The following is a 23,288-nucleotide window of genomic DNA, read 5'->3' on the forward strand; positions in this document are numbered from 1 at the left end:
TGAGCGTGCGGGTGCGTGGCGGCGTACTTGCGCTTGCGCTCAAACAGTGGCGCTAGCGACGTCTGGACGCTGCGCTGAGAGACATTGCTGGATGGCGCCGAGGACAGCGGAGGTGAGGGTGTGGGTGCAGGCCAGGAGACAGTAGTGCCTGTGTCCTCAGAGGGGGGTTGGATCTCAGTGGCAGGTTGGGGCACAGGGGGAGAGGCAGTGGTGCAAACCGGAGGCGGTGAACGGCCTTCGTCCCACCTTGTGGGGTGCTTGGCCATCATATGCCTGCGCATGCTGGTAGTGGTGCCTCCCCAGCTGATCTTGGCACGACAAAGGTTGCACACCACTGTTCGTCGGTCGTCAGGCCTCTCTGTGAAAAACTGCCACACCGTAGAGCACCTTGACCTCTGCAGGGTGGCATGGCGCGAGGGGATGCTTTGGGAAACAGTTGGTGGATTATTCGGTCTGGCCCTGCCTCTACCCCTGGCCAACGCACTGGCTCGGCCTGTGCCCACACCCTGACTTAGGCCTCCGTGTCCTCGCCCGCGTCCACGTTCTCTAGGCCTACCCCTACCCCTCAGCATGGTGTATTACCAGTAGTGCAGAAACAGAACGCTGTAATTAAATGTGTCGCTTATTGGCCTGTGGTTGGAGGCTGACTTCGCTTACGGAACGCCAGGAAATAATTTTGCGCAAGCCTGCTGTAACACTTAGCTGGCTGCGTATGAATTTGGAGAACTACTACACCCAACAGAGAACCAGAACACTGAGGACAGTGACAGGCAGCCCAAATAGATTTTTTTCCCAAAATTTTTTTGTAAAGGCCCACTGCCTATATTCAATCAATATGTCTTCTGTCCCTGCTTAAGCGCTTCAGGCCCTGGAGTATTACTGCAGGGCGCAATGCTCTGCACGGCCGATATACCAAAAAAAAAAAAATGTGCAACACTGCAAAAAGCAGCCTCCACAGTACTGCACACAGTTAGATGTGGCCCTAAGAAGGACCGTTGGGGTTCTTGAAGCCTAAAATACTCCTGACACTCTCCCTATAGCAGCTCCACCAAGATAGCACTTTCCCTCCTCTATGTCAGAACGCATCTGTGGCGAGCCGTGGGAGGGGCCGATTTATATAATCGGGTGACACCTGATCTCCCCAGCCACTCACTGCAGGGGGGTGGTATAGGGCTTGAACGTCGCAGGAGGAAATTGTAATGCCTTCCCTGTCTTTCTATTGGCCAGAAAAGCGCGCTAACGTCTCAGAGATGAAAGTGAAAGTAACCCGAACATCGCGTGGTACTCGTCACGAGTAACGTGCATCTCGAACACGCTAATACTCGAACGAGTATCAAGCTCGGACGAGTACGTTCGCTCATCTCTAGTCCCAACTCGATTATTCAATTCTATGCGCAAAAGAATTAGCGTCCAAATTTTTCGTGTGGAATGTAATTTTCTCACTTTCCGGTGTCATAGAAACAGGAAATTTGGCACGAGCATTGATTATGTCATAAATATTAAAAGCTAATGGGTCCCAACTTGATTATTCAATTCTATGCGCAAAAGAATCAGCATCGAAATTTTACGTACGGAATCTAATTCTCTCACTTTCTAGTGTCATAGAAACGTGAAATTTGCCCCGAGCATTGATTATGACTAGAGATGAGCGAGCACCAAAATGCTCGGGTGCTCGTTACTCGAGACGAACTTTTCGCGATGCTCGAGGGTTCGTTTCGAATAACGAACCCCATTGAAGTCAATGGGCGACCCGAGCATTTTTGTATATCGCCGATGCTCGCTAAGGTTTTCGTTTGTGAAAATCTGGGCAATTCAAGAAAGTGATGGGAACGACACAGCAACGGATAGGGCAGGCGAGGGGCTACATGTTGGGCTGCATCTCAAGTTCCCAGGTCCCACTATTAAGCCACAATAGCGGCAAGAGTGGGCCCCCCCTCCCAACAACTTTTACTTCTGAAAAGCCCTCATTAGCAATGCATAACTTTGCTCAGCACCACACTACCTCCAACAAAGCACAATCACTGCCTGCATGACACTCCGCTGCCACTTCTCCAGGGTAACATGCTGCCCAACCCCCCCCCCCCACGACCCAGTGTCCACAGCGCACACCAAACTGTCCCTGCCCAGCCTTCAGCTGCCCTCATGCCACGCCACCCTCATGTTTATTTATAAGTGCGTCTGCCAGAGGAACCGCAGGCACACACTGCAGAGGGTTGGCATGGCTAGGCAGCGACCCTCTTTAAAAGGGGCAGGGCGATAGTCCACAATGCTGTACAGAAGCAATGAGAAATCCAATCCTGTGCCACCTCCATCTGGAGCTGCACACGTGGGCATAGCAATGGGGAACCTATGTGCCACACACTATTCATTCTGTCAAGGTGTCTGCATGCCCCAGTCAGACCGCGGTTTTTTATAAATAGTCACAGGCAGGTACAACTCCGCAATGGGAATTCCGTGTGCACCCACAGCATGGGTGGCTCCCTGGAACCCACCGGCTATACATAAATGTATCCCATTGCAGTGCCCTGGACAGCAGAGCTAACATCAGATTAAATGCAGGTGGGCTTCGGCCCACACTGCATGCCCCAACCGGAGCAGGGTTTTTAATTCATAGACACAGGCAGGTACAACTCCCTATTGTGAAGTCCCTGTGGACCGACAGCATGGGTGGGTGCCAGGAAGCCACCGGCGGTACATAAATATATCCCATTGCATTGCCCATCACAGCTGAGGTAATAAATTCATGTTTAATGCAGGTGGGCTTCGGCCCACACTGCATGCCCCAGTCAGACTGGGGTTCTTTAGAAGTGGACACATGCAGTTACAACTCCCTGTGGACCCACAGCATGGGTGGCTCCCTCGAACCCACCGGCGGTACATAAATATATCCCATTGCATTGCCCATCACAGCTGAGGTAATAATGTCATGTTTAATGCAGGTAGGCTTCGGCCCACACTGCATGCCCCAGTCAGACTGGGGTTCTTTAGAAGTGGACACATGTAGTTACAACTCCGTGTGGACTGACAGCATGGGTGGGTGCCAGGAAGCCACCGGCGGTACATAAATATATCCCATTGCATTGCCCATCACAGCTGAGGTAACAAAAAATTCATGTTTAATGCAGGTGGGCTTCGGCCCACACTGCATGCCCCAGTCAGACTGGGGTTCTTTAAAAGTGGACACATGTAGTTACAACTCCGTGTGGACCGACAGCATGGGTGGCTCCCTGGAACCCACCGGCGGTACATAAATATATCCCATTGCAGTGCCCAACACAGCTGATGTAACGTCAGCTGTAATGCAGGTGGGCTAAAAATTAATTTGATTACACTGTAGGTGAGGGCCCCAAAATTGGTGTACCAACAGTACTAATGTACCTCAGAAAAATTGCCCATGCCCAACCAAGAGGGCAGGTGAAACCCATTAATCGCTTTGGTTAATGTGGCTTAATTGGTAACTAGGCCAGGAGGCAGCCCAGTTAAAATAAAAATTGGTTGAGGTGAAAGTTTCAACGCTTTAATGAGCATTGAAACGTCTAAAAATTGTTTACAAAAATTATATGACTGAGCCTTGTGGGCGTAAGAAAAATTGCCCGTTCTGCGTGATTATGTGAGGTTTCAGGAGGAGGAGCAGGAGGAGGAGAAGGAATATTATACACAGATTGATGAAGCAAAAAGGTCCCCGTTTTTGATGGGGATAGAGAACGATGCTTCCATCCGCGGGTGCAGCCTACGTATTGCTTAGGTATCGCTGCTGTCCGCTGGTGGAGAAGAGAAGTCTGGGGAAATCCAGGCTTTGTTCATCTTGAGGAGTGTTAGGCTGTCGGCACTGTCGGTTGACAGGCGGGTACGCTTATCTGTGACGATTCCCCAAGCCGCACTAAACACCCTCTCTGACAAGACGCTAGCCGCAGGACAAGCAAGCACCTCCAGGGCATACAGCGCGAGTTAAGGCTACGTGTCCAGCTTTGACACCCAGTAGTTGTAGGGGGCAGAGGCGTCACGGAGGACGGTCGTGCGATCGGCTACGTACTCCCTCACCATCCTTTTACAGTGCTCCCGCCGACTCAGCCGTGACTGGGGAGCGGTGACACAGTCTTGCTGGGGAGCCATAAAGCTGTCAAGGGCCTTAGAGAGTGTTGTCCTGCCTGTGCTGTACATGCTGCCTGATCTCCGCGCCTCCCCTGCTACCTGGCCCTCGGAACTGCGCCTTCAGCCACTAGCGCTGTCGTAGGGGAATTTTACTATCAGTTTGTCCACCAGGGTCCTGTGGTATAGCAACACTCTTGAACCCCTTTCCTCTTCGGGTATGAGAGTGGAAAGGTTCTCCTTATACCGTGGGTCAAGCAGTGTGTACACCCAGTAATCCGTAGTGGCCAGAATGCGTGTAACGCGAGGGTCACGAGAAAGGCATCCTAACATGAAGTCAGCCATGTGTGCCAGGGTACCTGTACGCAACACATGGCTGTCCTCACTAGGAAGATCACTTTCAGGATCCTCCTCCTCCTCCGGCCATACACGCTGAAAGGATGACAGGCAAGCAGCATGTGTACCCTCAGCAGTGGGCCAAGCTGTCTCTTCCCCCTCCTCCTCATCTTCCTCCTCCTCCTCCTCACCGCGCTGAGATATAGACAGGAGGGTGCTCTGACTATCCAGCGACCTACTGTCTTCCCCCGGCTCTGTTTCCGAGCGCAAAGCGTCTGCCTTTATGCTTTGCAGGGAACTTCTCAAGAGGCATAGCAGAGGAATGGTGACGCTAATGATTGCAGCATCGCCGCTCACCACCTGGGTAGACTCCTCAAACTTTCCAAGGACCTGGCAGATGGCTGCCAACCAGGCCCACTCTTCTGAAAAGAATTGAGGAGGCTGACTCCCACTGCGCCGCCCATGTTGGAGTTGGTATTCCACTATAGCTCTACGCTGCTCATAGAGCCTGGCCAACATGTGGAGCGTAGAGTTCCACCGTGTGGGCACGTCGCACAGCTGTCGGTGCACTGGCAGATTAAACCGATGTTGCAGGGTGGCAGCGTCCGTGTTGGACTTGCGGAAATGTGCGCAGAGCCGACGCACCTTTCCGAGCAGGTCTGACAAGCGTGGGTAGTTTTTCAGAAAGCGCTGAACCACCAAATTAAAGACGTGGGCCAGGCATGGCACGTGCGTGAGGCTGCCGAGCTGCAGAGCCGCCACCAGGTTACGGCCGTTGTCACACACGACCATGCCCGGTTGGAGGCTCAGTGGCGCAAGCCAGCGGTCGGTCTGCTCTGTCAGACCCTGCAGCAGTTCGTGGGCCGTGTGCCTCTTATCTCCTAAGCTGAGTAGTTTCAGCACGGCCTGCTGCCGCTTGCCCACCGCTGTGCTGCCACGCCGCGCGACACCGACTGCTGGAGCCGTGCGGCTGCTGCTGACACATCTTGATTGCGAGACAGAGGTTGCGTTGGAGGGGGAGGAGGAGGAGGGTGCTTTAGTGGAGGAAGCATACACCGCCGCAGATACCACCACCGAGCTGGCGCCCGCAATTCTGGGGGTGGGTAGGACGTGAGTGGTCCCAGGCTCTGACTCTGTCCCAGCCTACACTAAATTCACCCAATGTGCCGTCAGGGAGATATAGTGGCCCTGCCCACCTGTGCTTGCCCACGTGTCCGTTGTTAAGTGGACCTTGGCAGTAACCGCGTTGGTGAGGGCGCGTACAATGTTGCGGGAGACATGGTCGTGCAGGGCTGGGACGGCACATCGGGAAAAGTAGTGGCAACTGGGAACTGAGTAGCGCAGGGCCGCCGTCGCCACCATACTTTTGAAGGACTCCGTTTCCACAACCCTATACGGCAGCATCGCCAGGCTGATAAATTTGGCAATGTGCACGTTTAACGCTTGAGCGCGCGGGTGCGTGGCGGCGTACTTGCGCTTGCGACGTCTGGACGCTGCGCTGACAGACATTGCTGGATGGGGCCGAGGACAGCGGAGGTGAGGGTGTGGATGCAGGCCAGGAGACGGTAGTGCCTGTGTCCTCAGAGCGGGGTTGGATCTCAGTGGCAGGTTGGGGCACAGGGGGAGAGGCAGCGGTGCAAACCGGAGGCGGTGAACGGCCTTCGTCCCACCTTGTGGGGTGCTTGGCCATCATATGTCTGCGCATGCTGGTGGTGGTGAGGCTGGTGGTGGTGGCTCTTCGGCTGATCTTGGCGCGACAAAGGTTGCACACCACTGTTCGTCGGTCGTCTGCACTCTCAGTGAAAAACTGCCAGACCTTTGAGCACCTCGGCCTCTGCAGGGTGGCATGGCGCGAGGGGGCGCTTTGGGAATCAGTTGGTGGATTATTCGGTCTGGCCCGGCCTCTACCCATGGCCACCGCACTGCCTCTGGCAACCTGCCCTGCTGCTGCCCTTGCCTCCCCCTCTGAAGACCTGTCCTCAGTAGGCGTAGCAAACCAGGTGGGGTCAGTCACCTCATCGTCCTGCTGCTCTTCCTCTGAATCCTCTGTGCGCTCCTCCCTCGGACTTACTGCCCTTACTACTACCTCACTGATAGACAACTGTGTCTCATCGTCATCGGCCTCCTCACCCACTGAAAGGTCTTGAGACAGTTGCCGGAAGTCCCCAGCCTCATTCCCCGGACCCCGGGAACTTTCCAATGGTTGGGCATCAGTCACGATAAACTCCTCTGGTGGGAGAGGAACCACTGCTGCCCAATCTGAGCAGGGGCCCGAGAACAGTTCCTGGGAGTCTGCCCGCTCCTCAGAATGTGTCATTTTCATGGAGTGAGGAGGCTGGGAGGAAGGAGGAGCAGCAGCCAGAGGATTCTGAGTTGCAGCAGTGGACGACGCAGAACTGTGGGTGGACGATAGATTGCTGGAAGCACTTTCTGCCATCCACGACAAGACCTGCTCACACTGCTCATTTTCTAATAAAGGTCTACCGCGTGGACCCATTAAATGTGCGATGAATGTGGGGACGCCAGAAACGTGCCTCTCTCCTAATCCCGCAGCAGTCGGCTGCGATACACCTGGATCAGGAGCTCGGCCTGTGCCCACAGCCGGACTTGGGCCTCCGCGTCCTCGGCCGCGCCCACGTCCTCTAGGCCTACCCCTACCCCTCAGCATGCTGTATTACCAGTAATGCAGAAACAGAACGCTGTAATTAAATGTGCCGCTTATTGGCCTGTGGTTGGAGGCTGACTTCGCTTACGGAACGCCAGGAAATAATTTGGCGCAAGCCTGCTGTAACACTTAGCTGGCTGCGTATGATTTTATAGAACTACTACACCCAGCACAGACAGACCCAGAACACTGAGCACAGTGACAGGCAGGCCAAATAGACTTTTTGCCCAAATTTTTTTAGCAAAGGCCCACTGCCTATATTCAATCAATAATATGTCTTCTGTCCCTGCCTAAGCACTTCTGTCCCTGGAGTATGTCACAGAACTGCACAGTGTTGCACTGTGAACTGCAACACAGCGGTGATTTCAGAGCCCAGACAGAGCCAGGAAATAATTTGGCGCAAGCCTGCTGTAACACTTAGCTGGCTGCGTATGATTTTGTAGAACTACTACACCCAGCACAGACAGACCCAGAACACTGAGCACAGTTGCAGGCAGGCCAAATAGATTTTTTGCCCAAATTTTTTTAGCAAAGGCCCACTGCCTACATTCAATCAATAATATGTCTTCTGTCCCTGCCTAAGCACTTCTGTCCCTGGAGTATTACTGCAGGGCGCAATGCTCTGCACGGCCGATATACCAAAAAAAAAAAAAGTGCAACACTGCAAAAAGCAGCCTCCACAGTACTGCACACGGTTAGATGTGGCCCTAAGAAGGACCGTTGGGGTTCTTGAAGCCTAAAATACTCCTGACACTCTCCCTATAGCAGCTCCACCAAGATAGCACTTTCCCTCCTCTATGTCAGAACGCATCTGTGGCGAGCCGCGGGAGGGGCCGATTTATATACTCGGGTGACACCTGATCTCGCCAGCCACTCCCTGCAGGGGGGTGGTATAGGGCTTGAACGTCGCAGGGGGAAGTTGTAATGCCTTCCCTGTCTTTCTATTGGCCAGAAAAGTGCACTAATGTCTCAGAGATGAAAGTGAAAGTAACCCGAACATCGCGTGGTACTCGTTACGAGTAACGAGCATCTCGAACACGCTAATACTCGAACGAGCATCAAGCTCGGACGAGTACGTTCGCTCATCTCTAATTATGACATAAATAGGAAAAGCTAATGGGTTCCAACTCCATTATTCAATTACATGCGCAAAAGAATTAGCGTCCAAATTTTACGTGCGGAATGTAATTTTCTCACTTTCCGGTGTCATAGAAACAGGAAATTTGGCACGAGCATTGATTATGTCATAAATAGGAAAAGCTAATGGGTCCCAACTCCATTATTCAATTCTATGCGCAAAAGAATTAGCGTCCAAATTTTACGTACATACTCTAAATCTCTCACTTCCCAATGTCATAGAATCATGAAATTTGGCAAGAGCATTGATTATGTCATAAATAGGAAAAGTTAATAGGTCCCAACTCCATTATTCAATTCTATGCGCAAAAGAATTAGCGTCCAAATTTTACGTACGGAATGTAATTTTTTCACTTTTCGGTGTCATAGAAACGGGAAATTTGGCAGGAGCATTGATTATGTCATAAGTAGGAAAAGCTAATGGGTCCCAACTCGATTATTCAATTCTATGCGCAAAAGAATTAGCGTCCAAATTTTACGTGCGGAATGTAATTTTTTCACTTTCCGGTGTCATAGAAACGGGAAATTTGGCAGGAGCATTGATTATGTCATAAATAGGAAAAGCTAATGGGTCCCAACTCCATTATTCAATTCTATGCGCAAAAGAATTAGCGTTGAAATTTTACATGCGGAATGTAATTTCTTCACTTTCCGGTGTCATAGAAACGGGAAATTTGGCACGAGCATTGATTATGTCATAAATATTAAAGCTAATGGGTCCCAACTCAATTATTCAATTCTATGCGCAAAAGCATCAGCGTCGAAATTTTACGTACGGAATCTAATTCTCTCACTTTCTGGTGTCATAGAAACGTGAAATTTGCCCCGAGCATTGATTATGACATAAACAGGAAAAGCTAATGGGTTCCAACTCCATTATTCAATTCCATGCGCAAAAGAATTAGCGTCCAAATTTTACGTGCAGAATGTACTTTTCTCACTTTCCGGTGTCATAGAAACAGGAAATTTGGCACGAGCATTGATTATGTCATAAATAGGAAAAGCTAATGGGTCCCAACTCCATTATTCAATTCTATGTGCAAAAGAATTAGCGTCCAAATTTTACGTACATAATCTAAATCTCTCACTTCCCAATGTCATAGAAACATGAAATTTGGCACGGGCATTGATTATGTCATAAATAGGAAAAGAATTGGCGTCGAAATTTTACATGTGGAATGTAATTTTTTCACTTTCCGGTGTCATAGAAACGGGAAATTTGGCAGGAGCATTGATTATGTCATAAGTAGGAAAAGCGAATGGGTCCCAACTCGATTATTCAATTCTATGCGCAAAAGAATTAGCGTCCAAATTTTACGTGCAGAATCTAATTTTTTCACTTTCCGGTGTCATAGAAATGGGAAATTTGGCAGGCGCATTGATTATGTCATAAATAGGAAAAGCTAATGGGTCCCAACTCGATTATTCAATTCTAAGCGTAAAATAATTAGTGTCCAAATTTTATGTACGTAATCAAATTATCTCACTTCCTGATGTCATTTTATATAAAGGAAACGTCGCATGGTTACCTCACCGTGGTGTTTTCTGGGTAACGCAGAGAACTATGCAAAATGGTGAACATATGTTTTTCCTCGGTATATCAGCTAGTATATATATATATATATATATATATATATATATATATATATATATATATATATATATATATATATATATAGAGAGAGAGACACTGAAGGGGTTAATAATGGACGGTCAGTATGTTCCACCTCGATTCAGATGTTACGCACAATGGTTATGAAGGGAGTTTGTGTCTCACTGTATGGGACACGAGAAAAAAACAGGATGCAATATGATCTCCCGCAAGAGTAGTTGCTGGAGATGTTTTAAAACATGTTCGGGCCTGGTTTTTTTTGGAATGGATGGCAGGCTTGGTACTGAGGCTGTCCGTTCCACTCCATGCACTCCAGGTCTGATTAGGGTGAGGCAAGATCCTCAGGTGCAGAGGTTGGGTAATTAACCTAGTCCATAAAGTCTGCAGCTTTGCAGACAGGGAAGAGGCCAGGTGCAGTTAGATACTGGAAGCTGCCCCAAGGGACAAACTGGTCTTGTGTACAAACGTGTGGTTTTCGGGCGGCTGCAGCGAGCCGTCCATATAGTCAGGGACGGACTCTGTATAGAAAGTGCTGGATAAGCAGGATTTTGTTTTATGCCTGAAATTAAGGGCTTATTTAGACGACCGTATATCGGCTCGGTTTTTAGGCCGAGCCAATATACGGTGTCCTTGTCTTTTTTTAGTAGAACCTATTTTATCTGATAACAAATGCATAGCTCAGTAATTTGAGCTTAAAGTTGTACTGTGCCGTATGTAAATGAGGCAGAGTAGTTTCCTGGTGTGCCGTATGTAAATGAGGCAGAGTAGTCTGGTGGTGTGCCAACCCTGCTAGCTAACTATTCGTCCCCCCAGGTCCACCTCTCTTGCCTTCTCAGACACATGTAGCTCTGCCATGTCTTGCACGAGTGCCGTGCGGTCATCAGCTGCACATATGTAGATGAACTGTCCCTTATGTGGGCAGATTTAAGTTGCTCGTCTATGCATACGCCGGTTGATGGCTGCACACTTCTTTATATATGTTTTTTACATTTTACAATAAGACTGAATGCAAACAGCCAGTTCAGATTCAGACTGCAAAATCTCTCAGCGGAATCAGACCCTATGCCCGGCATTGACCCCTGCGTACCTGTTTTGAAGTCTTCTTTCTGCTCTGCGGATGTTCCAGCTGATGTACTGCCACATATGCGTGGTTCAGAGAGTCACGTTGGTGACCACAAGGATCCGCTGTGACTCATTTTGGGACAGACGGCTTCCATTGACTGCAATGGATGTCCATGCGAGGCTCGCACTACAATAGGACCTGCTATCTTTTCCCCCGCGAGTGGAAAATTGCAGTTAATTTCCGCTATTGAAAAGCATTTTTATAGCATGTCCTATGGGGAGTACTGGCTGCGGGATCCAGAGGCAAACACTTGCTCCGGATCCCACAGTGCGAATACAGCTGTGGGCATTGGGCCTAAGGGTGCCTTCACACTCGTGACCGCAATTTTGCTGTTTTTTTTTCTCATGACAATGTCAATAAGACTTTCAAGTGTTAAAAATGCATCACACAAAAATCGCAAAGCACGAACTTGCGATTTTTTTGCAATGTGTTTTTAACATTAGAACTTCCTATTGACACTTGCAAAAAATAATGCAGTGATATCGCGATCACAAGTGTGACGGTACCCTAAAGGGAACAAACAGAGAATGAAGCACATTGTAGATGAGCTGTATATCAAAATAATGCGTAAAGCAGTAAAATAAACATACAACAGGTGACCCTCCAGCACATACATTCACTATACTGGATACCCTATAGATACTGGAAGGGTTATAAATAAAGTACATTTCAACTATTATATACATATATTGATAGTAATCTTCAGAGCCATAAAGGGTTTTTCCACTTCTCATATTGATGATCTATCCTGGGACCCCCTCAACCCAACATCAGCCTAACTCAGTAAGATACGACCCTCATGTTTAGTATCAATAGATTGGTAAAACTGTGCGCCAAAACATGATGATCATAATCTCTCCCTAGGAGCTTCTGACAAGAAAATAGGACCACAATAAGAATTAGATCTTGATCTATGTGATCTTGGATGTAGTTAGCCCACCCTATCACATGGTTAGGGCTCGTTCACATGAGTGCTGTCTGCACGGCGTATAGGTGCATGAAAAGATTTGTCTATACTGCACTAAAGATCACATGAATGGGTGGATCCCAGCTATTTGAATTAGCCTGTCCGCACGATCCGAGGTGCGTGGTGCAAGATTTCCAGCTCCCATAAAAGTCTACGGAAAGCACACAGAGATGTCCCTGATAAAGATCACTCTGACTGCTGGAGTGCATTGAGGCCTGTATTCCTTGGTATGTTACTGAAACGTACCCATCTGGCCTTTCTTACAGTAAAACAGTGTTCAGTTATAAGGGGACTCCCCGCGGGTATGAAGGAATCCCCTGCCACAGCTGTAATGGCTGTGACAAAGGAGCGTGATGCTGTCCCATTGCTTTCAATGGGGCTTGTGCTGTTGACGCCCCATTAAAAGAAATGGGATGAAGGCAACCCCCTTCACGAGGAGTATCAGCAAGCAGGGGGCTTGAAATATAAGCCCTACAATGAAAATAATCTCTTGCTGCAGAAAAAAACAAACATAATACATGAACTTAGAAACGCTGTCATCTCAGGTGCGTCTTCTTCCAGGTCCCTGGCAGTCTTCTTCAGCATCTCTTCTGGCCAGGAATTGAAAATTAACTGCCCCCTGAAAGCGCTGCATTTGATTGGCTGAGCACTGTGATCAATCAGAGGCAGTGCTCAACAATTCAATGAATGTAACAGCATCCAGGGGGGTCACATCAAAGGAATCCCCTGCTGCAGCTGTCATAGCTGCAGCAGGGCATACTGATAGCACTATTTATGTGCGATTTTATTTTATTTATTTTTTTTGCGATGGTCACGTGTTTTTTACCCATGCGATGTGCGATTTTAAACGCTGTCCTATCTCTTCCAGGTGCAATTTTTTTCCCACATGTATAAATCGGACATGTGACCACTTTCATTGGAAAGCATTGGTTCAAATAGAGCCAATTTTTAATCCCACCTATACATGTGCTAAAAAAAAAATTACTCATCTGACCACGGCCTAATTCAAATCCAACAGTGATGTTGTGGGTTCATTCTTAGCCCAGAGGTCTGTCTGTGATAATAACTATAGTCAGTCCTATAGTAAATGGGGTTCTACAATGTGGGAATGCAGATAATAATCCGTGATGATGTGACGCCGCTTCATTCTCACATCTTTATCCCTTTTTTGCAGTTGAACAAATACATGAAATACGTCAATTACACTGATCCTGGTGGAGAGGAGATTACCTTTACTGATGAAGGTCAAGTACCCTTTCATTGCTACTTAGCAAATTGGATTCTGCACAAAACCAAGAACAGCCGTGAGTTTTTCTTAATAAGCAAACAAAAAGCCACCTTTTATGCATCATCAGAAGGGAAACTGCAGATGACATTCACAGATTCCATCACATGGAAAAAAGGCCAAGTAAGTGGAACCGGCCACCACAGCTCATACTAAGCTCCTCTGTAAGGGCCATTTTACATAGGCCGATATATCGTCAGATATACCTCAGGTCCTTGGGAATGGTCAGGGCCTGGCAAACTTTACTTGAAGAAAACTTGGTACGAGGCACAAATGTAAAATACAGCCGTGAAGGCAAAACAGCAGATTATAGGTCAGGGAGGAAGCACAGGATGACACCGATCCTGCTGCACAAGTTTTCTGTCAGGAACCGCTCATGGCAGGGGAACTCTCCAGAGGAGGAAAAGGGGTAGGGTCACTCCACAGGCACTCAAGTAAGATAGTACCTCTGCAAGGTGATCACAGCCTTTTCTTATTCCCACTCACTCTTGAAGTCTCTTTCTCTCTTAGACGGTTCCTGGCATATTTTCCTTAGGAAACTGCTCTTCTTCCATCTTCACCACATGAGGTTTGAAGGTACCCTCATGTGGATGGCACTCTCAGGAACTCAGAGAAATAGACTTTAATCACACCTAAATCACACACATTTATAATCTCACTCATACCACGTGACAGGACATTAAATTATACATTTACAGACATCTCCCAGCTCATGCAAACATTAATGTCTCACTTGCTGCAGCTGTGCAATACACATAACAAAGACAAGACAGTTTGCACAGTGCATACACACTATATATGGCACTAATGGAGGGGACCAGGAATAGATGTTTTGGGCCACTACAGTTCCCCCCCCTACTTAAAATAAGCTAACCTCAGCACCTCTAAAACAGAGTGTATGATCCGGAGAAAGGATATCTCAGTGTTCTATTCCAATTCACCTTTAGGACTCTGCAGAGTCTTGGAGTGTGTAAGGTGAAACCTGTAAACACAGCTGCTGCCCCCCCCCCCACCTCCTGGTTACTTTACTAAAATTATAAACCCATTCCTGGTGTTCTGAGACCACCTAATAAATGTCACTTTCTGAGTACTGAGTATAGCCTTCGTTTATGATAGGATGGATGAAACTGGTTTGACCTAACCAGGAGAAATTTTACTAGGCTGAACAGAATCCAGGATGCACTAGTATAGCTATGGAGCACATACATAACTCTTCTCTCCACAGACAAAAGGTGAGGCAAGTGGAATCAACATTACTTCCTCGTGTAAAAGAGCAAATACAACAATGTAACTACACTTCAAAATAGAGAAGGGTGACTGGCAGGAAAAATAAAGAGATGAGTGGAAAGATCATCACACAATCCGAAAAAAGTAATAGTCTATGGTACAGACAATAGCTAAAGTCAATACTGTGACTAAAGAAAGGTGAAAGGAATGCCCCGCCTACTGAGACAGACTAGGGCGGAGGACTGATACTAGAAAGAGACAAGGAAAAACAAAAACCCCCAGCCATACATATAAATCATGCACACCAGTCACACAGACCCACTTAAACAGAAGGCTTTTTCTTTTGTAAATTACCACCACCTAACTATAGGCCCATTTATAAACTACTTCCTCCGGCACGACACTTCAACTATAACAGCAAAAATAGACATAATATTTACGATATGAACATTATTATAAGCAGGCTATGAAAAAGGGGACATAACTTGTGAGTCCTTTATAAGAAGGGGACAACATTCATTTATTTTTCTAAGTGTATGCACACGCTCTATTGAGATAGCCGCCCCTGTTCTGCACTGGGCATGCTCTGGTAAAACATTATAATTGGTGGAGCCACCGATATGGGATTGGTCAAACTATAGCACCATTCGCTGTCTGTAAAGATTTTCTCACATCATTATTTGCTGCTGCCTTGTCTCTGGTCTAGATTGGCTACTCAAAAGATTGTTCCGCCTCTTTTCTATTTAAGAGTTATCAGTTCAGCGCTCGGCCCACTACAGCGCTGGTTGTTGTTCCCCCTGAGGACTCCGCAAGGTGAAACATGTCGGGGAGGCTATAGATTAGGTTTTAATAGGGTTTTGGTGGTGCTGATTAACTAATCTTTACATAGGCTTTTGGAAGTTGGTCATCCAGGCCTATGTTTGGGTGTGTACATGCACAGTTACACACATGATACTAACTGATGACTACTAGTCACATCTCATTTACCCCTGTATTTTAAATATTATTTGAGGTTTTCTGTGTCTTTTTACATAATAAAGTATTTTGGTTATATTTTAGGTGACAATACTTACGGGTATTTTTAGCCTTTGGCAATTAGAATTATCTAACCTAAAGCCAGTGCTGGATAGGATTCTTTTCTTATATTAACTTTTCATTTACACCCGAATCAATAGAAAATGGTGGTTGGGAATGCCATCCTGTGTGTGGTATGGGGGGGGGGGGGGGTCCAACACAGCAGCTATTTTCAAAGCCGACGTCCAGTAATCAAATTGATATTTTCAAATAGGAACGGATGCTTGTGACATATGTATCTGGTAGAGAATTTCATGAGGGATCCAAATTTAATGTGACGGAGCTTTATTCCTGGCAAAGTTATTACTAATTTTCTCTTTGCTACAGATAGATATGGCTGTGAGATCCGAGCAGAGGACAAAGATTGTGTTAATATCTGGGGAGCACAGTACCCCAATCCTGAATGACTGTCCAAGCATTTCTGCTGAAGTGTTGCTCTTAGTGCATCGTGAATGGGAGAAAAGGCACCTTAATGATTCGATACAACCCTGAGCACATCGAGCATGGAAAAATGTATAACTTCATCAGGAATAAAGATACATGGCACTTAAATATGGATTTGGGTTCCTCAAAAAATATCAGATACATATATCACATGCACTACTTTCCATTTGAAAATATTGACTTGGTTCTGAGATGGCTGCTTTCAAAATGGTGATTATGTTTGTCATCGCCCCTCTCAGATTTATCCCCTGGCCCTTAGCAATATGGCACACACTGGATGGCATTCCCATCCACTGTTTTCTATTAATTCAGGTCTCTCCATACGTTTGGTCCACCCTGTATTTCAGTTCATATTTCTTCTCTTCAAGGAGCCGCAGTCTCGCTGTAATGATCGATGTTCTCCAGGATACAGAAAACGTTCTAATGGAGGATATCACGTCTGCTGCTATGACTGTGTCCCATGTTCTGAGGGTGAAGTGTCCAATATAACAGGTAGGAATATTGCATACCATGGATATACTAACCTGCAGGCAGGAACAGGGGCTGAAAATTATCGGATATAGGTAAAAATAAATCCTCCACAAGTAGCGGTGGGATTTCACAGTACGGTGTGATGGAAATGGACAGTTGTGTTAATGCTCATGCAAAGTGCTACTCTACGCCTGCTCATATCAGATGAGGAGTTCAGTTCTCACTGTCTGCCAGTCAGGTAAAAACATGACAGAACTGTGCGCCTTTTAGTACATTTGGTGTAAATCATTCCATCTGCTTCCTTTTTCTAACCAATTTTCTAACCATTTGGGCCAAATTCACTAAAACAAATGTTTCTCACATCAGTCTTAGTAAACAGGAAGGTGGAATAGAAGATGCGCCAAACTTTTTAAGAGGCCTTAATAGCTTATTTTAGTAAGTCTCTTCGTCGTGTATCCAATGGTGAGGAGTTTTCTTAGCCCGGATAACCTTTTAAATAAATTTTACCACACCGTAAATGTATGTACAGCAGACTGCACAGCAAGAGGTTAACATAAAGGGAATGTAGACAGGAAACACTTGGCATCAAACTAATGGCCCTTATAGACACAAGGAGAACCTCACGAGCCTCGTCTGCTCGAGTGAATGAGCTGGTGATGTCATCATCAGCTTGTCTGCATTCGGACGGCCGGTTCAGACTGCAAGATTCTCTTATTATTTAGGGTTTCACTTTCATCTGTGAACGATCAGTATATAAATTGCCCGACAAGGGCACGAGCCGACGCTGATTTTTATGTCGGCTGAAACTGAACAACGAACCTCATGATTCTGGTTCGCCGTTCAGTCGTTGGCTCGATTATCATTCAGTTTTGCTTGTTTGAATGATTTTGTGAATGAAATTCATTCAGTCTAAACACACATTTAGAGTGGGCACCATTCTCCACAATGGCTTTAATTGCATTTAACATTTTTCTGTTTTTTTATACTTTGTCTGGTGGAGCTTGATTAATTGTAGAACTCTTAACCCCTTAGTGACGACCCCTGTTTGCATCTTTATTACCAACTCATTTTTCAGTTCTTTTTCATCATTGCATTCCTAGAGCCATAACTTTTAACTTTTCCATCCACACACCCATATGAGGGATTGTTTTAGACTGAAAAGTTCTGTTTTGAATTATATCATTTTGGGGCACATTTCATGTATTGTATAACTTTTGTTAATTTTTTAGGGGGATTGGGGAAATAAAAAGAAATTCCTCCATTTTGTTTTTGGGATTTCATTTTTACGGCGTTCAGTGTGCAAAATAAATAACATGATAAAATTATTCTTTAGATCAGCACTGTTCTGTCTCCTTACCCGTTCACACGGTGTGCAGTCTGACATTCAGTTTAACCATCTCTGTCTTCCAAATAAACAAACTGTCCTTCTTAATCTGACCAGTTTATTGGTTAACAGTTTCTGGCTTAGGTCAGTCTGTATAATACCGGTCGATGCAAAAGTCGTCTCTTTAAGCCGGAGCGAGGGTTGTAGCTTCCTTTATGTTGGGCGGTAGTCGTGGTCAGCATCGTTTTGGCGTATAGTGTCTTGTTCGGGGAACTGTGCTTCAAAGTGGGATTTTTGACACTGTTTGCGCTGTTTGATATACTGGATCATAGTTGTCTTCTGCCTTGGGATGCTGATGGACGTATTCTGAGACGTGCAGTGCTGGATCGTGATCTAGGTTTAGCCCGAGTACTTGGCTGTGTTTCTCTAATTCGGGGAACTCTGTGGCTTCTAGGAACTCTGCCTTGGCTAATGCGGCTGCCGCTTCTTTCTCTGTGGCGAGTTTTTCCAGTGACACCTGCAGGCAGACTCTCTCTTTTTCTTGATCCGCTTGCCTTAGCTTCAGTTGCTTCTCTTGTGCTGCAAAGGTGGACCTTACTTTTGCTGTGTCAGCTACTGTGTGAGCGAGAACAGCCATTTCTTTTATTGAGGACTTCCTAGAGCAGCTTGCTCATGACCTGGTCTTATATGAGGATGCCTGGCTAGTGGACATTGTGTGCCTGTTTCCTGGCTGCCTAATGTCTCTGTGCAGACTCAGTCCAGGTAGGAACAGACTTCAGCTTGGCTTAGATTGTGCTGCGTTTACTGGGGGCTGCACTCTTGTTTCTTGTGACTGAATGGCAGCAGCTGCAATCTTGTACGTAAGACCGCGTGGCTGATGGCGGCTCCGTCTACTCCGATCCGCTATAGCTGGTGACTAGCATCTGTTTCACTGGTCTGTCTTCTTACACGTTCACACGGTGTGCAGTCCGACATTCAGCTTAACCATCCCTGTCTTCCAAATAAACAAACTGTCCTTCTTAATCTGACCAGTTTATTGGTTAACAGATCATAGAATACGTGTGCGGTAAAAGTATAAGAATACAAATAATCCACATCAGTATGATGCATAGGAAGCACACACTAACATTACATAACAGGGACATGAAGGCACATGGTAAAATGGCCGCTACACATAGTGCTGCATGGCTAACTAAACAGTAATAACCTCCTGAGTAACAACACAACTGACCACTGAACGGCTCTGTATAACATACTGTCTCTGAAACAAAGGTAGCTTTCTTACCAGATATACTTTTACAAGGATAGTAGGATTTGAAGAGGAGAATGCAGGAGGCAGCTCTGACTCTCTTAAAGGCAGGACGTTTCTCCTTCCCACAATGCCTTGCAAACTACCCATAATGCATTAGTCTTTACGACAGAAAAACAAGGTTATACATTTTTAACACTGCTAGATGGTGCTGTAACCACACTACTCCTAAAATGAACTATTATAATGCTTCTAACTCTGCTGGGCAGAACAAGCACGATTCTGGCGATGCTACATTTATACAGGTTTTTTGTTTTGCTATTTTTGTGCACAAAAACCACATTTTTTTTAAAATAAAGATTTGCTTTTGTGTCATCTCATTCCAAGAGCCAGAACATTTTATTTTGCCATCAACGAAGCTCAATGAGGGCTTCTTTTCTGCAGGATGAGCTCTAGTCTTCATTTACCCCATTTTTGGGAACATCTAATATTCTAATTGCCTTTAATTCCAATTTTTTCCAGACGAAAGATTTACAAAAATTGCATTTACTTTTATTTTTAACTGTATTCACATTCAGGATAAATGGAATGTTCAATTACTGCTGCAGCTCGCTACAATTACCTCAATATCAAATTTATATCAATTTTTTTTGCAAGTCTTTCACATGGTCTTGAAAAGTTTTTTTTTAAATCTCTGTATTCGAAGACCTTTAACATTTATCTTATTTTGTCAATGTTGCTGTACAAGGGATATTTTTTGCAGGATGTGTTGTAATTTTAAGGTTACTGTTTTTTGAGCCATACAACGCTTGGATCGCTTTCCATTCCGATTTTTGTAAGGTGAGATAGACAACATTTTGTGTTATTTTATGGTGAGCACTAGAGATGAGCGAGCATACTCGCTAAGGACAAATACTCAAGCAAGTATTGTCCTTTTCGAGTACCTGCCCGCTCGTGAGAAAAGATTCGGGTGCTGGTTGGGGTGAGCGGTGTGTTGCGGGAGTGAGCAGGAGGGAGGGTGGAAGAGAGAGAGAGATCTCCCCCCGTTCCTCCCCGCTCTCCCCCGCCACCCCCCGCTGGCACCCGAATCTTTTCTCACGAGCAGGCAGGTACTCGAAAAGGACAATACTCCCTTGAGTATTTGTCCTTAGTGAGTATGCTCATCTCTAGTGAGCACCATGCAGGTTTAAAAAATGCACAAACTTTTTTCTCTGGGTTTCGAATGTGGCAATATTAGATTTGTATTTTTTTATTTACATAGTAAAGGGGAAAAGGTAGGGTTTTGACATTTTTTTTCTTTATCTTTTTAATTTGGTCATTTTGTCTCACTGGGAGACATGAATATCAAGATATTTCATCATTCTTATATTTAGCAGTGTTACAAAAGAGCTGGTAGGCCACCGTAATTGGCAGACTCTCAGGCCATATTCAAGCCTTCTAGAGCCATAGCGGGGAGCGGTGGTTTCACCAATCTCCTTTGTTTGAGCAAGTGCCAAGCTGTTATCCAAGATAACAGCTTGGCAACTGGGGTTGCTACAGCTAATTCTAAGCATGATAAGGTTAGGTTCACATATGATACACTCCTCAACATTGAAACTGCAACACCAAGATGGACAAGTCGTAAAGTTATGCAAATTGAGCAAGTTAGAGGTGTCCCCAAGATAAGCAAATGCTCATATTTTCAAGTACCTAGCTTCAATCTGTGGCATGTGGGAGGGGCTTCAATGGTATCAAAGCCAGATTGAAAGCAAGTTTTTTCTGCCATGTAAATCTTGATATATCAGATAAAGTATAACTGTGTGATGCCTCCTGTCTGTCAACATGCCAGTTATCGCCAATTGTTGCAAACTGAGATGAACAGAATACTTGAACTGAGAGACCTTGGTTTATCACGTCAGCAGATTTCTACACACGTAGGCTGAGATGTCCTCATTGCTCAATGTTTTGTGTCCCAGTGATGGGACAATACCTTTGCAGGACCACATATTAAATGGCAGCATTCCTGCAAGTCAATGTCAGACTCTTTATACAAGTCTTTATAATAATGATTGGGAATTGATGAAAAGCCAGAAAACCATACACAGACAGCTCTTTCTGGGAGTTTGCCCCTCATCAGTGTGCAGTAGGTTTCTTGCTCGGTTAGTGGGAGACCAATGACATAAGTCAGGTAGGGTATCATCTCTCCTTAATGAGAGCACCTAGAAGGTGTGTGAGGAGACACCTAGGAGCTGAGTGAGGAGACTTATAAGGCCATACAAGCTCTTATAGGAAATATATGCAAATCATGTCAATTAAGAATGATTGTTATAAAAACTAATATAAAAGGTCTGATATTAATCTGCAGGAATGCTGCCATCCAATAGGTGCCACTGAAGAGGTATTCTTCAATTTTCCTTATTTGCATATCTTTCCCAGAGGAGCTTACTTGGCCTTATAAGTATCCTCACTCAACTCATAGGGCTCTCCTTAAGGGGAGATGATACCTTTCTTGACCCACATTATAAGCCTCTAACTAGCTAAAGGAAGTCAATGCACTTTCATTGATCCCTGACCAGAACACACTGTGTGTCGATACGCACAATAGAGAGAATGCAGCATGCTCTATATGTTTATGCAGCAGGCAGCACAGGAAAAACTAACCATACGCAATACATTACATATGGGAGCATTTTCATATGTAATCCCATTCTGAAACAGAGCAGGGAATTTGAAAAAAATAGAGTCACACTGCTCTGGTCCGTGTGCGTGTGATATGCATCCATGCGCAGTACACTTGCAGCCATACATGGACCCATTGTTTATAAAATCAGTACACCACTGCGGGGAATTGGCAATGGCTCCTTTTTCCGGTCTGGAGACATCTGGTAGCTGAGGTCTGCATTCAGCCCCTGCTTCGCCTGTTGAGTACCTTTGGTATATATGGGAATAAATCAATACATCATGCTGAATCTACTATTTTCTGTGTACTATTATAGATAGTGAGATCTGTCATAAATGTCCCGAAGAAGAGTGGCCTGATGAGAAGAAAGTGAAATGTGTCCCCAAATTATATGATTTTCTATCTTATGAGGACATTTTGGTTCATGTTTTTTCAGCACTTACTTTATTTCTTTCTGCTGTAACATTATTTATATCAGGACTCTTCATTTATTACTGGGACACTCCAATTGTGAAAGCCAATAACCGGACTGTGAGCTTCATCCTCCTGGTCTCCATTTTCCTGAGCTTTCTCTGTATCTTCTTCTTCCTTGGTTGCCCAGTGCACATAACCTGCTTACTGAGACAAACATCATTTGGCATCCTCTTTTCCATCGGTGTTTCTTCTGTTTTGGCCAAGACTATCACAGTCTGCATCGCCTTCAAAGCCACCAAACCTGGCAGCTCCTTGCTGAAGTTCGTTCAAGTATCTAATTATGTGGTCTTCATTTGTTCCTCTGTACAAGTTCTCATTTGTGCTATTTGGTTGTTAGCTTCACCACCATATGTAGAGTTTGATCATCACACTTATCCTGGGAAGATCATCATACAGTGTAATGAAGGCTCAGATATCTGGTTCTACTCCATGTTGGGTTACATGGGCCTCCTGGCATCCGTGAGCTTTGTTCTGGCTTTTATTGTGAGGAAATTGCCGGACAGTTTTAATGAGGCCAAGTACATCACCTTCAGCATGCTGCTGTTCTGCAGTGTCTGGATCGCCATGATCCCAGTTTATCTGAGCACCAGAGGGAAATACATGGTGGTGGTAGAGATATTTGCCATATTGACCTCATGTGCTGGAGTTCTTGGCTGTATATTTTTTCCAAAAATGTATATTATTCTACTAAAATCTGATCTAAACTCAAAAAATATAATAATGCAGAAAATCAAGTTATAACTTATAAATATCACATTACAAGAATATGGCTTATGAGCATTAATTGTGCTTTGTTCGAGTTACATGATAATCAGAGGATTTCCAATATTCTGATATGGCTCATTGCTTCTCTCCTCCTAAAGAATTTAAAGTGATATAACTTTCAGCAATTTCAGATTTTACAGTGTCCATCAGATAAGCATTTATTCTGGATCATTATATTAATATAATTATGTTAATAAAATACTGCTAAGTACACATGTCGGTACTGGTCCTGTGAACTTAGAAACTCAGTAACCCTCCTGCACCAACCAAAATGGTCACATAGCTTCTCTGACTCCACAGTTTTTTTATTGAGATGAAAGACTACAACAGCATGATTCTGGCACAATGTGTTTTTTTCTGACCACTTTCACCATCTAGGATAAATAA

At 45.4% G+C, this 23,288-nt stretch overlaps 1 protein-coding gene across 1 annotated transcript in view; it reads left to right on the forward strand.

Moving 5' to 3' along the window:
• LOC136573412 (vomeronasal type-2 receptor 26-like) overlaps positions 1 to 22,877 on the forward strand; it is a 28,167-nt gene extending 5,290 nt beyond the window's left edge. The window contains exons 3-5 of the mRNA XM_066574704.1: positions 13,104 to 13,337; positions 16,328 to 16,451; positions 21,979 to 22,877. Of these exons, the coding sequence (XP_066430801.1) occupies positions 13,104 to 13,337; positions 16,328 to 16,451; positions 21,979 to 22,877 (1,257 nt within the window). The remainder of the gene's footprint in view (positions 1 to 13,103; positions 13,338 to 16,327; positions 16,452 to 21,978) is intronic.
• Positions 22,878 to 23,288: the final 411 nt, after the last annotated feature.

Source organism: Eleutherodactylus coqui, chromosome 7 (assembly GCF_035609145.1).
Source record: "Eleutherodactylus coqui strain aEleCoq1 chromosome 7, aEleCoq1.hap1, whole genome shotgun sequence".
Classification (NCBI taxonomy): domain Eukaryota; kingdom Metazoa; phylum Chordata; class Amphibia; order Anura; family Eleutherodactylidae; genus Eleutherodactylus; species Eleutherodactylus coqui.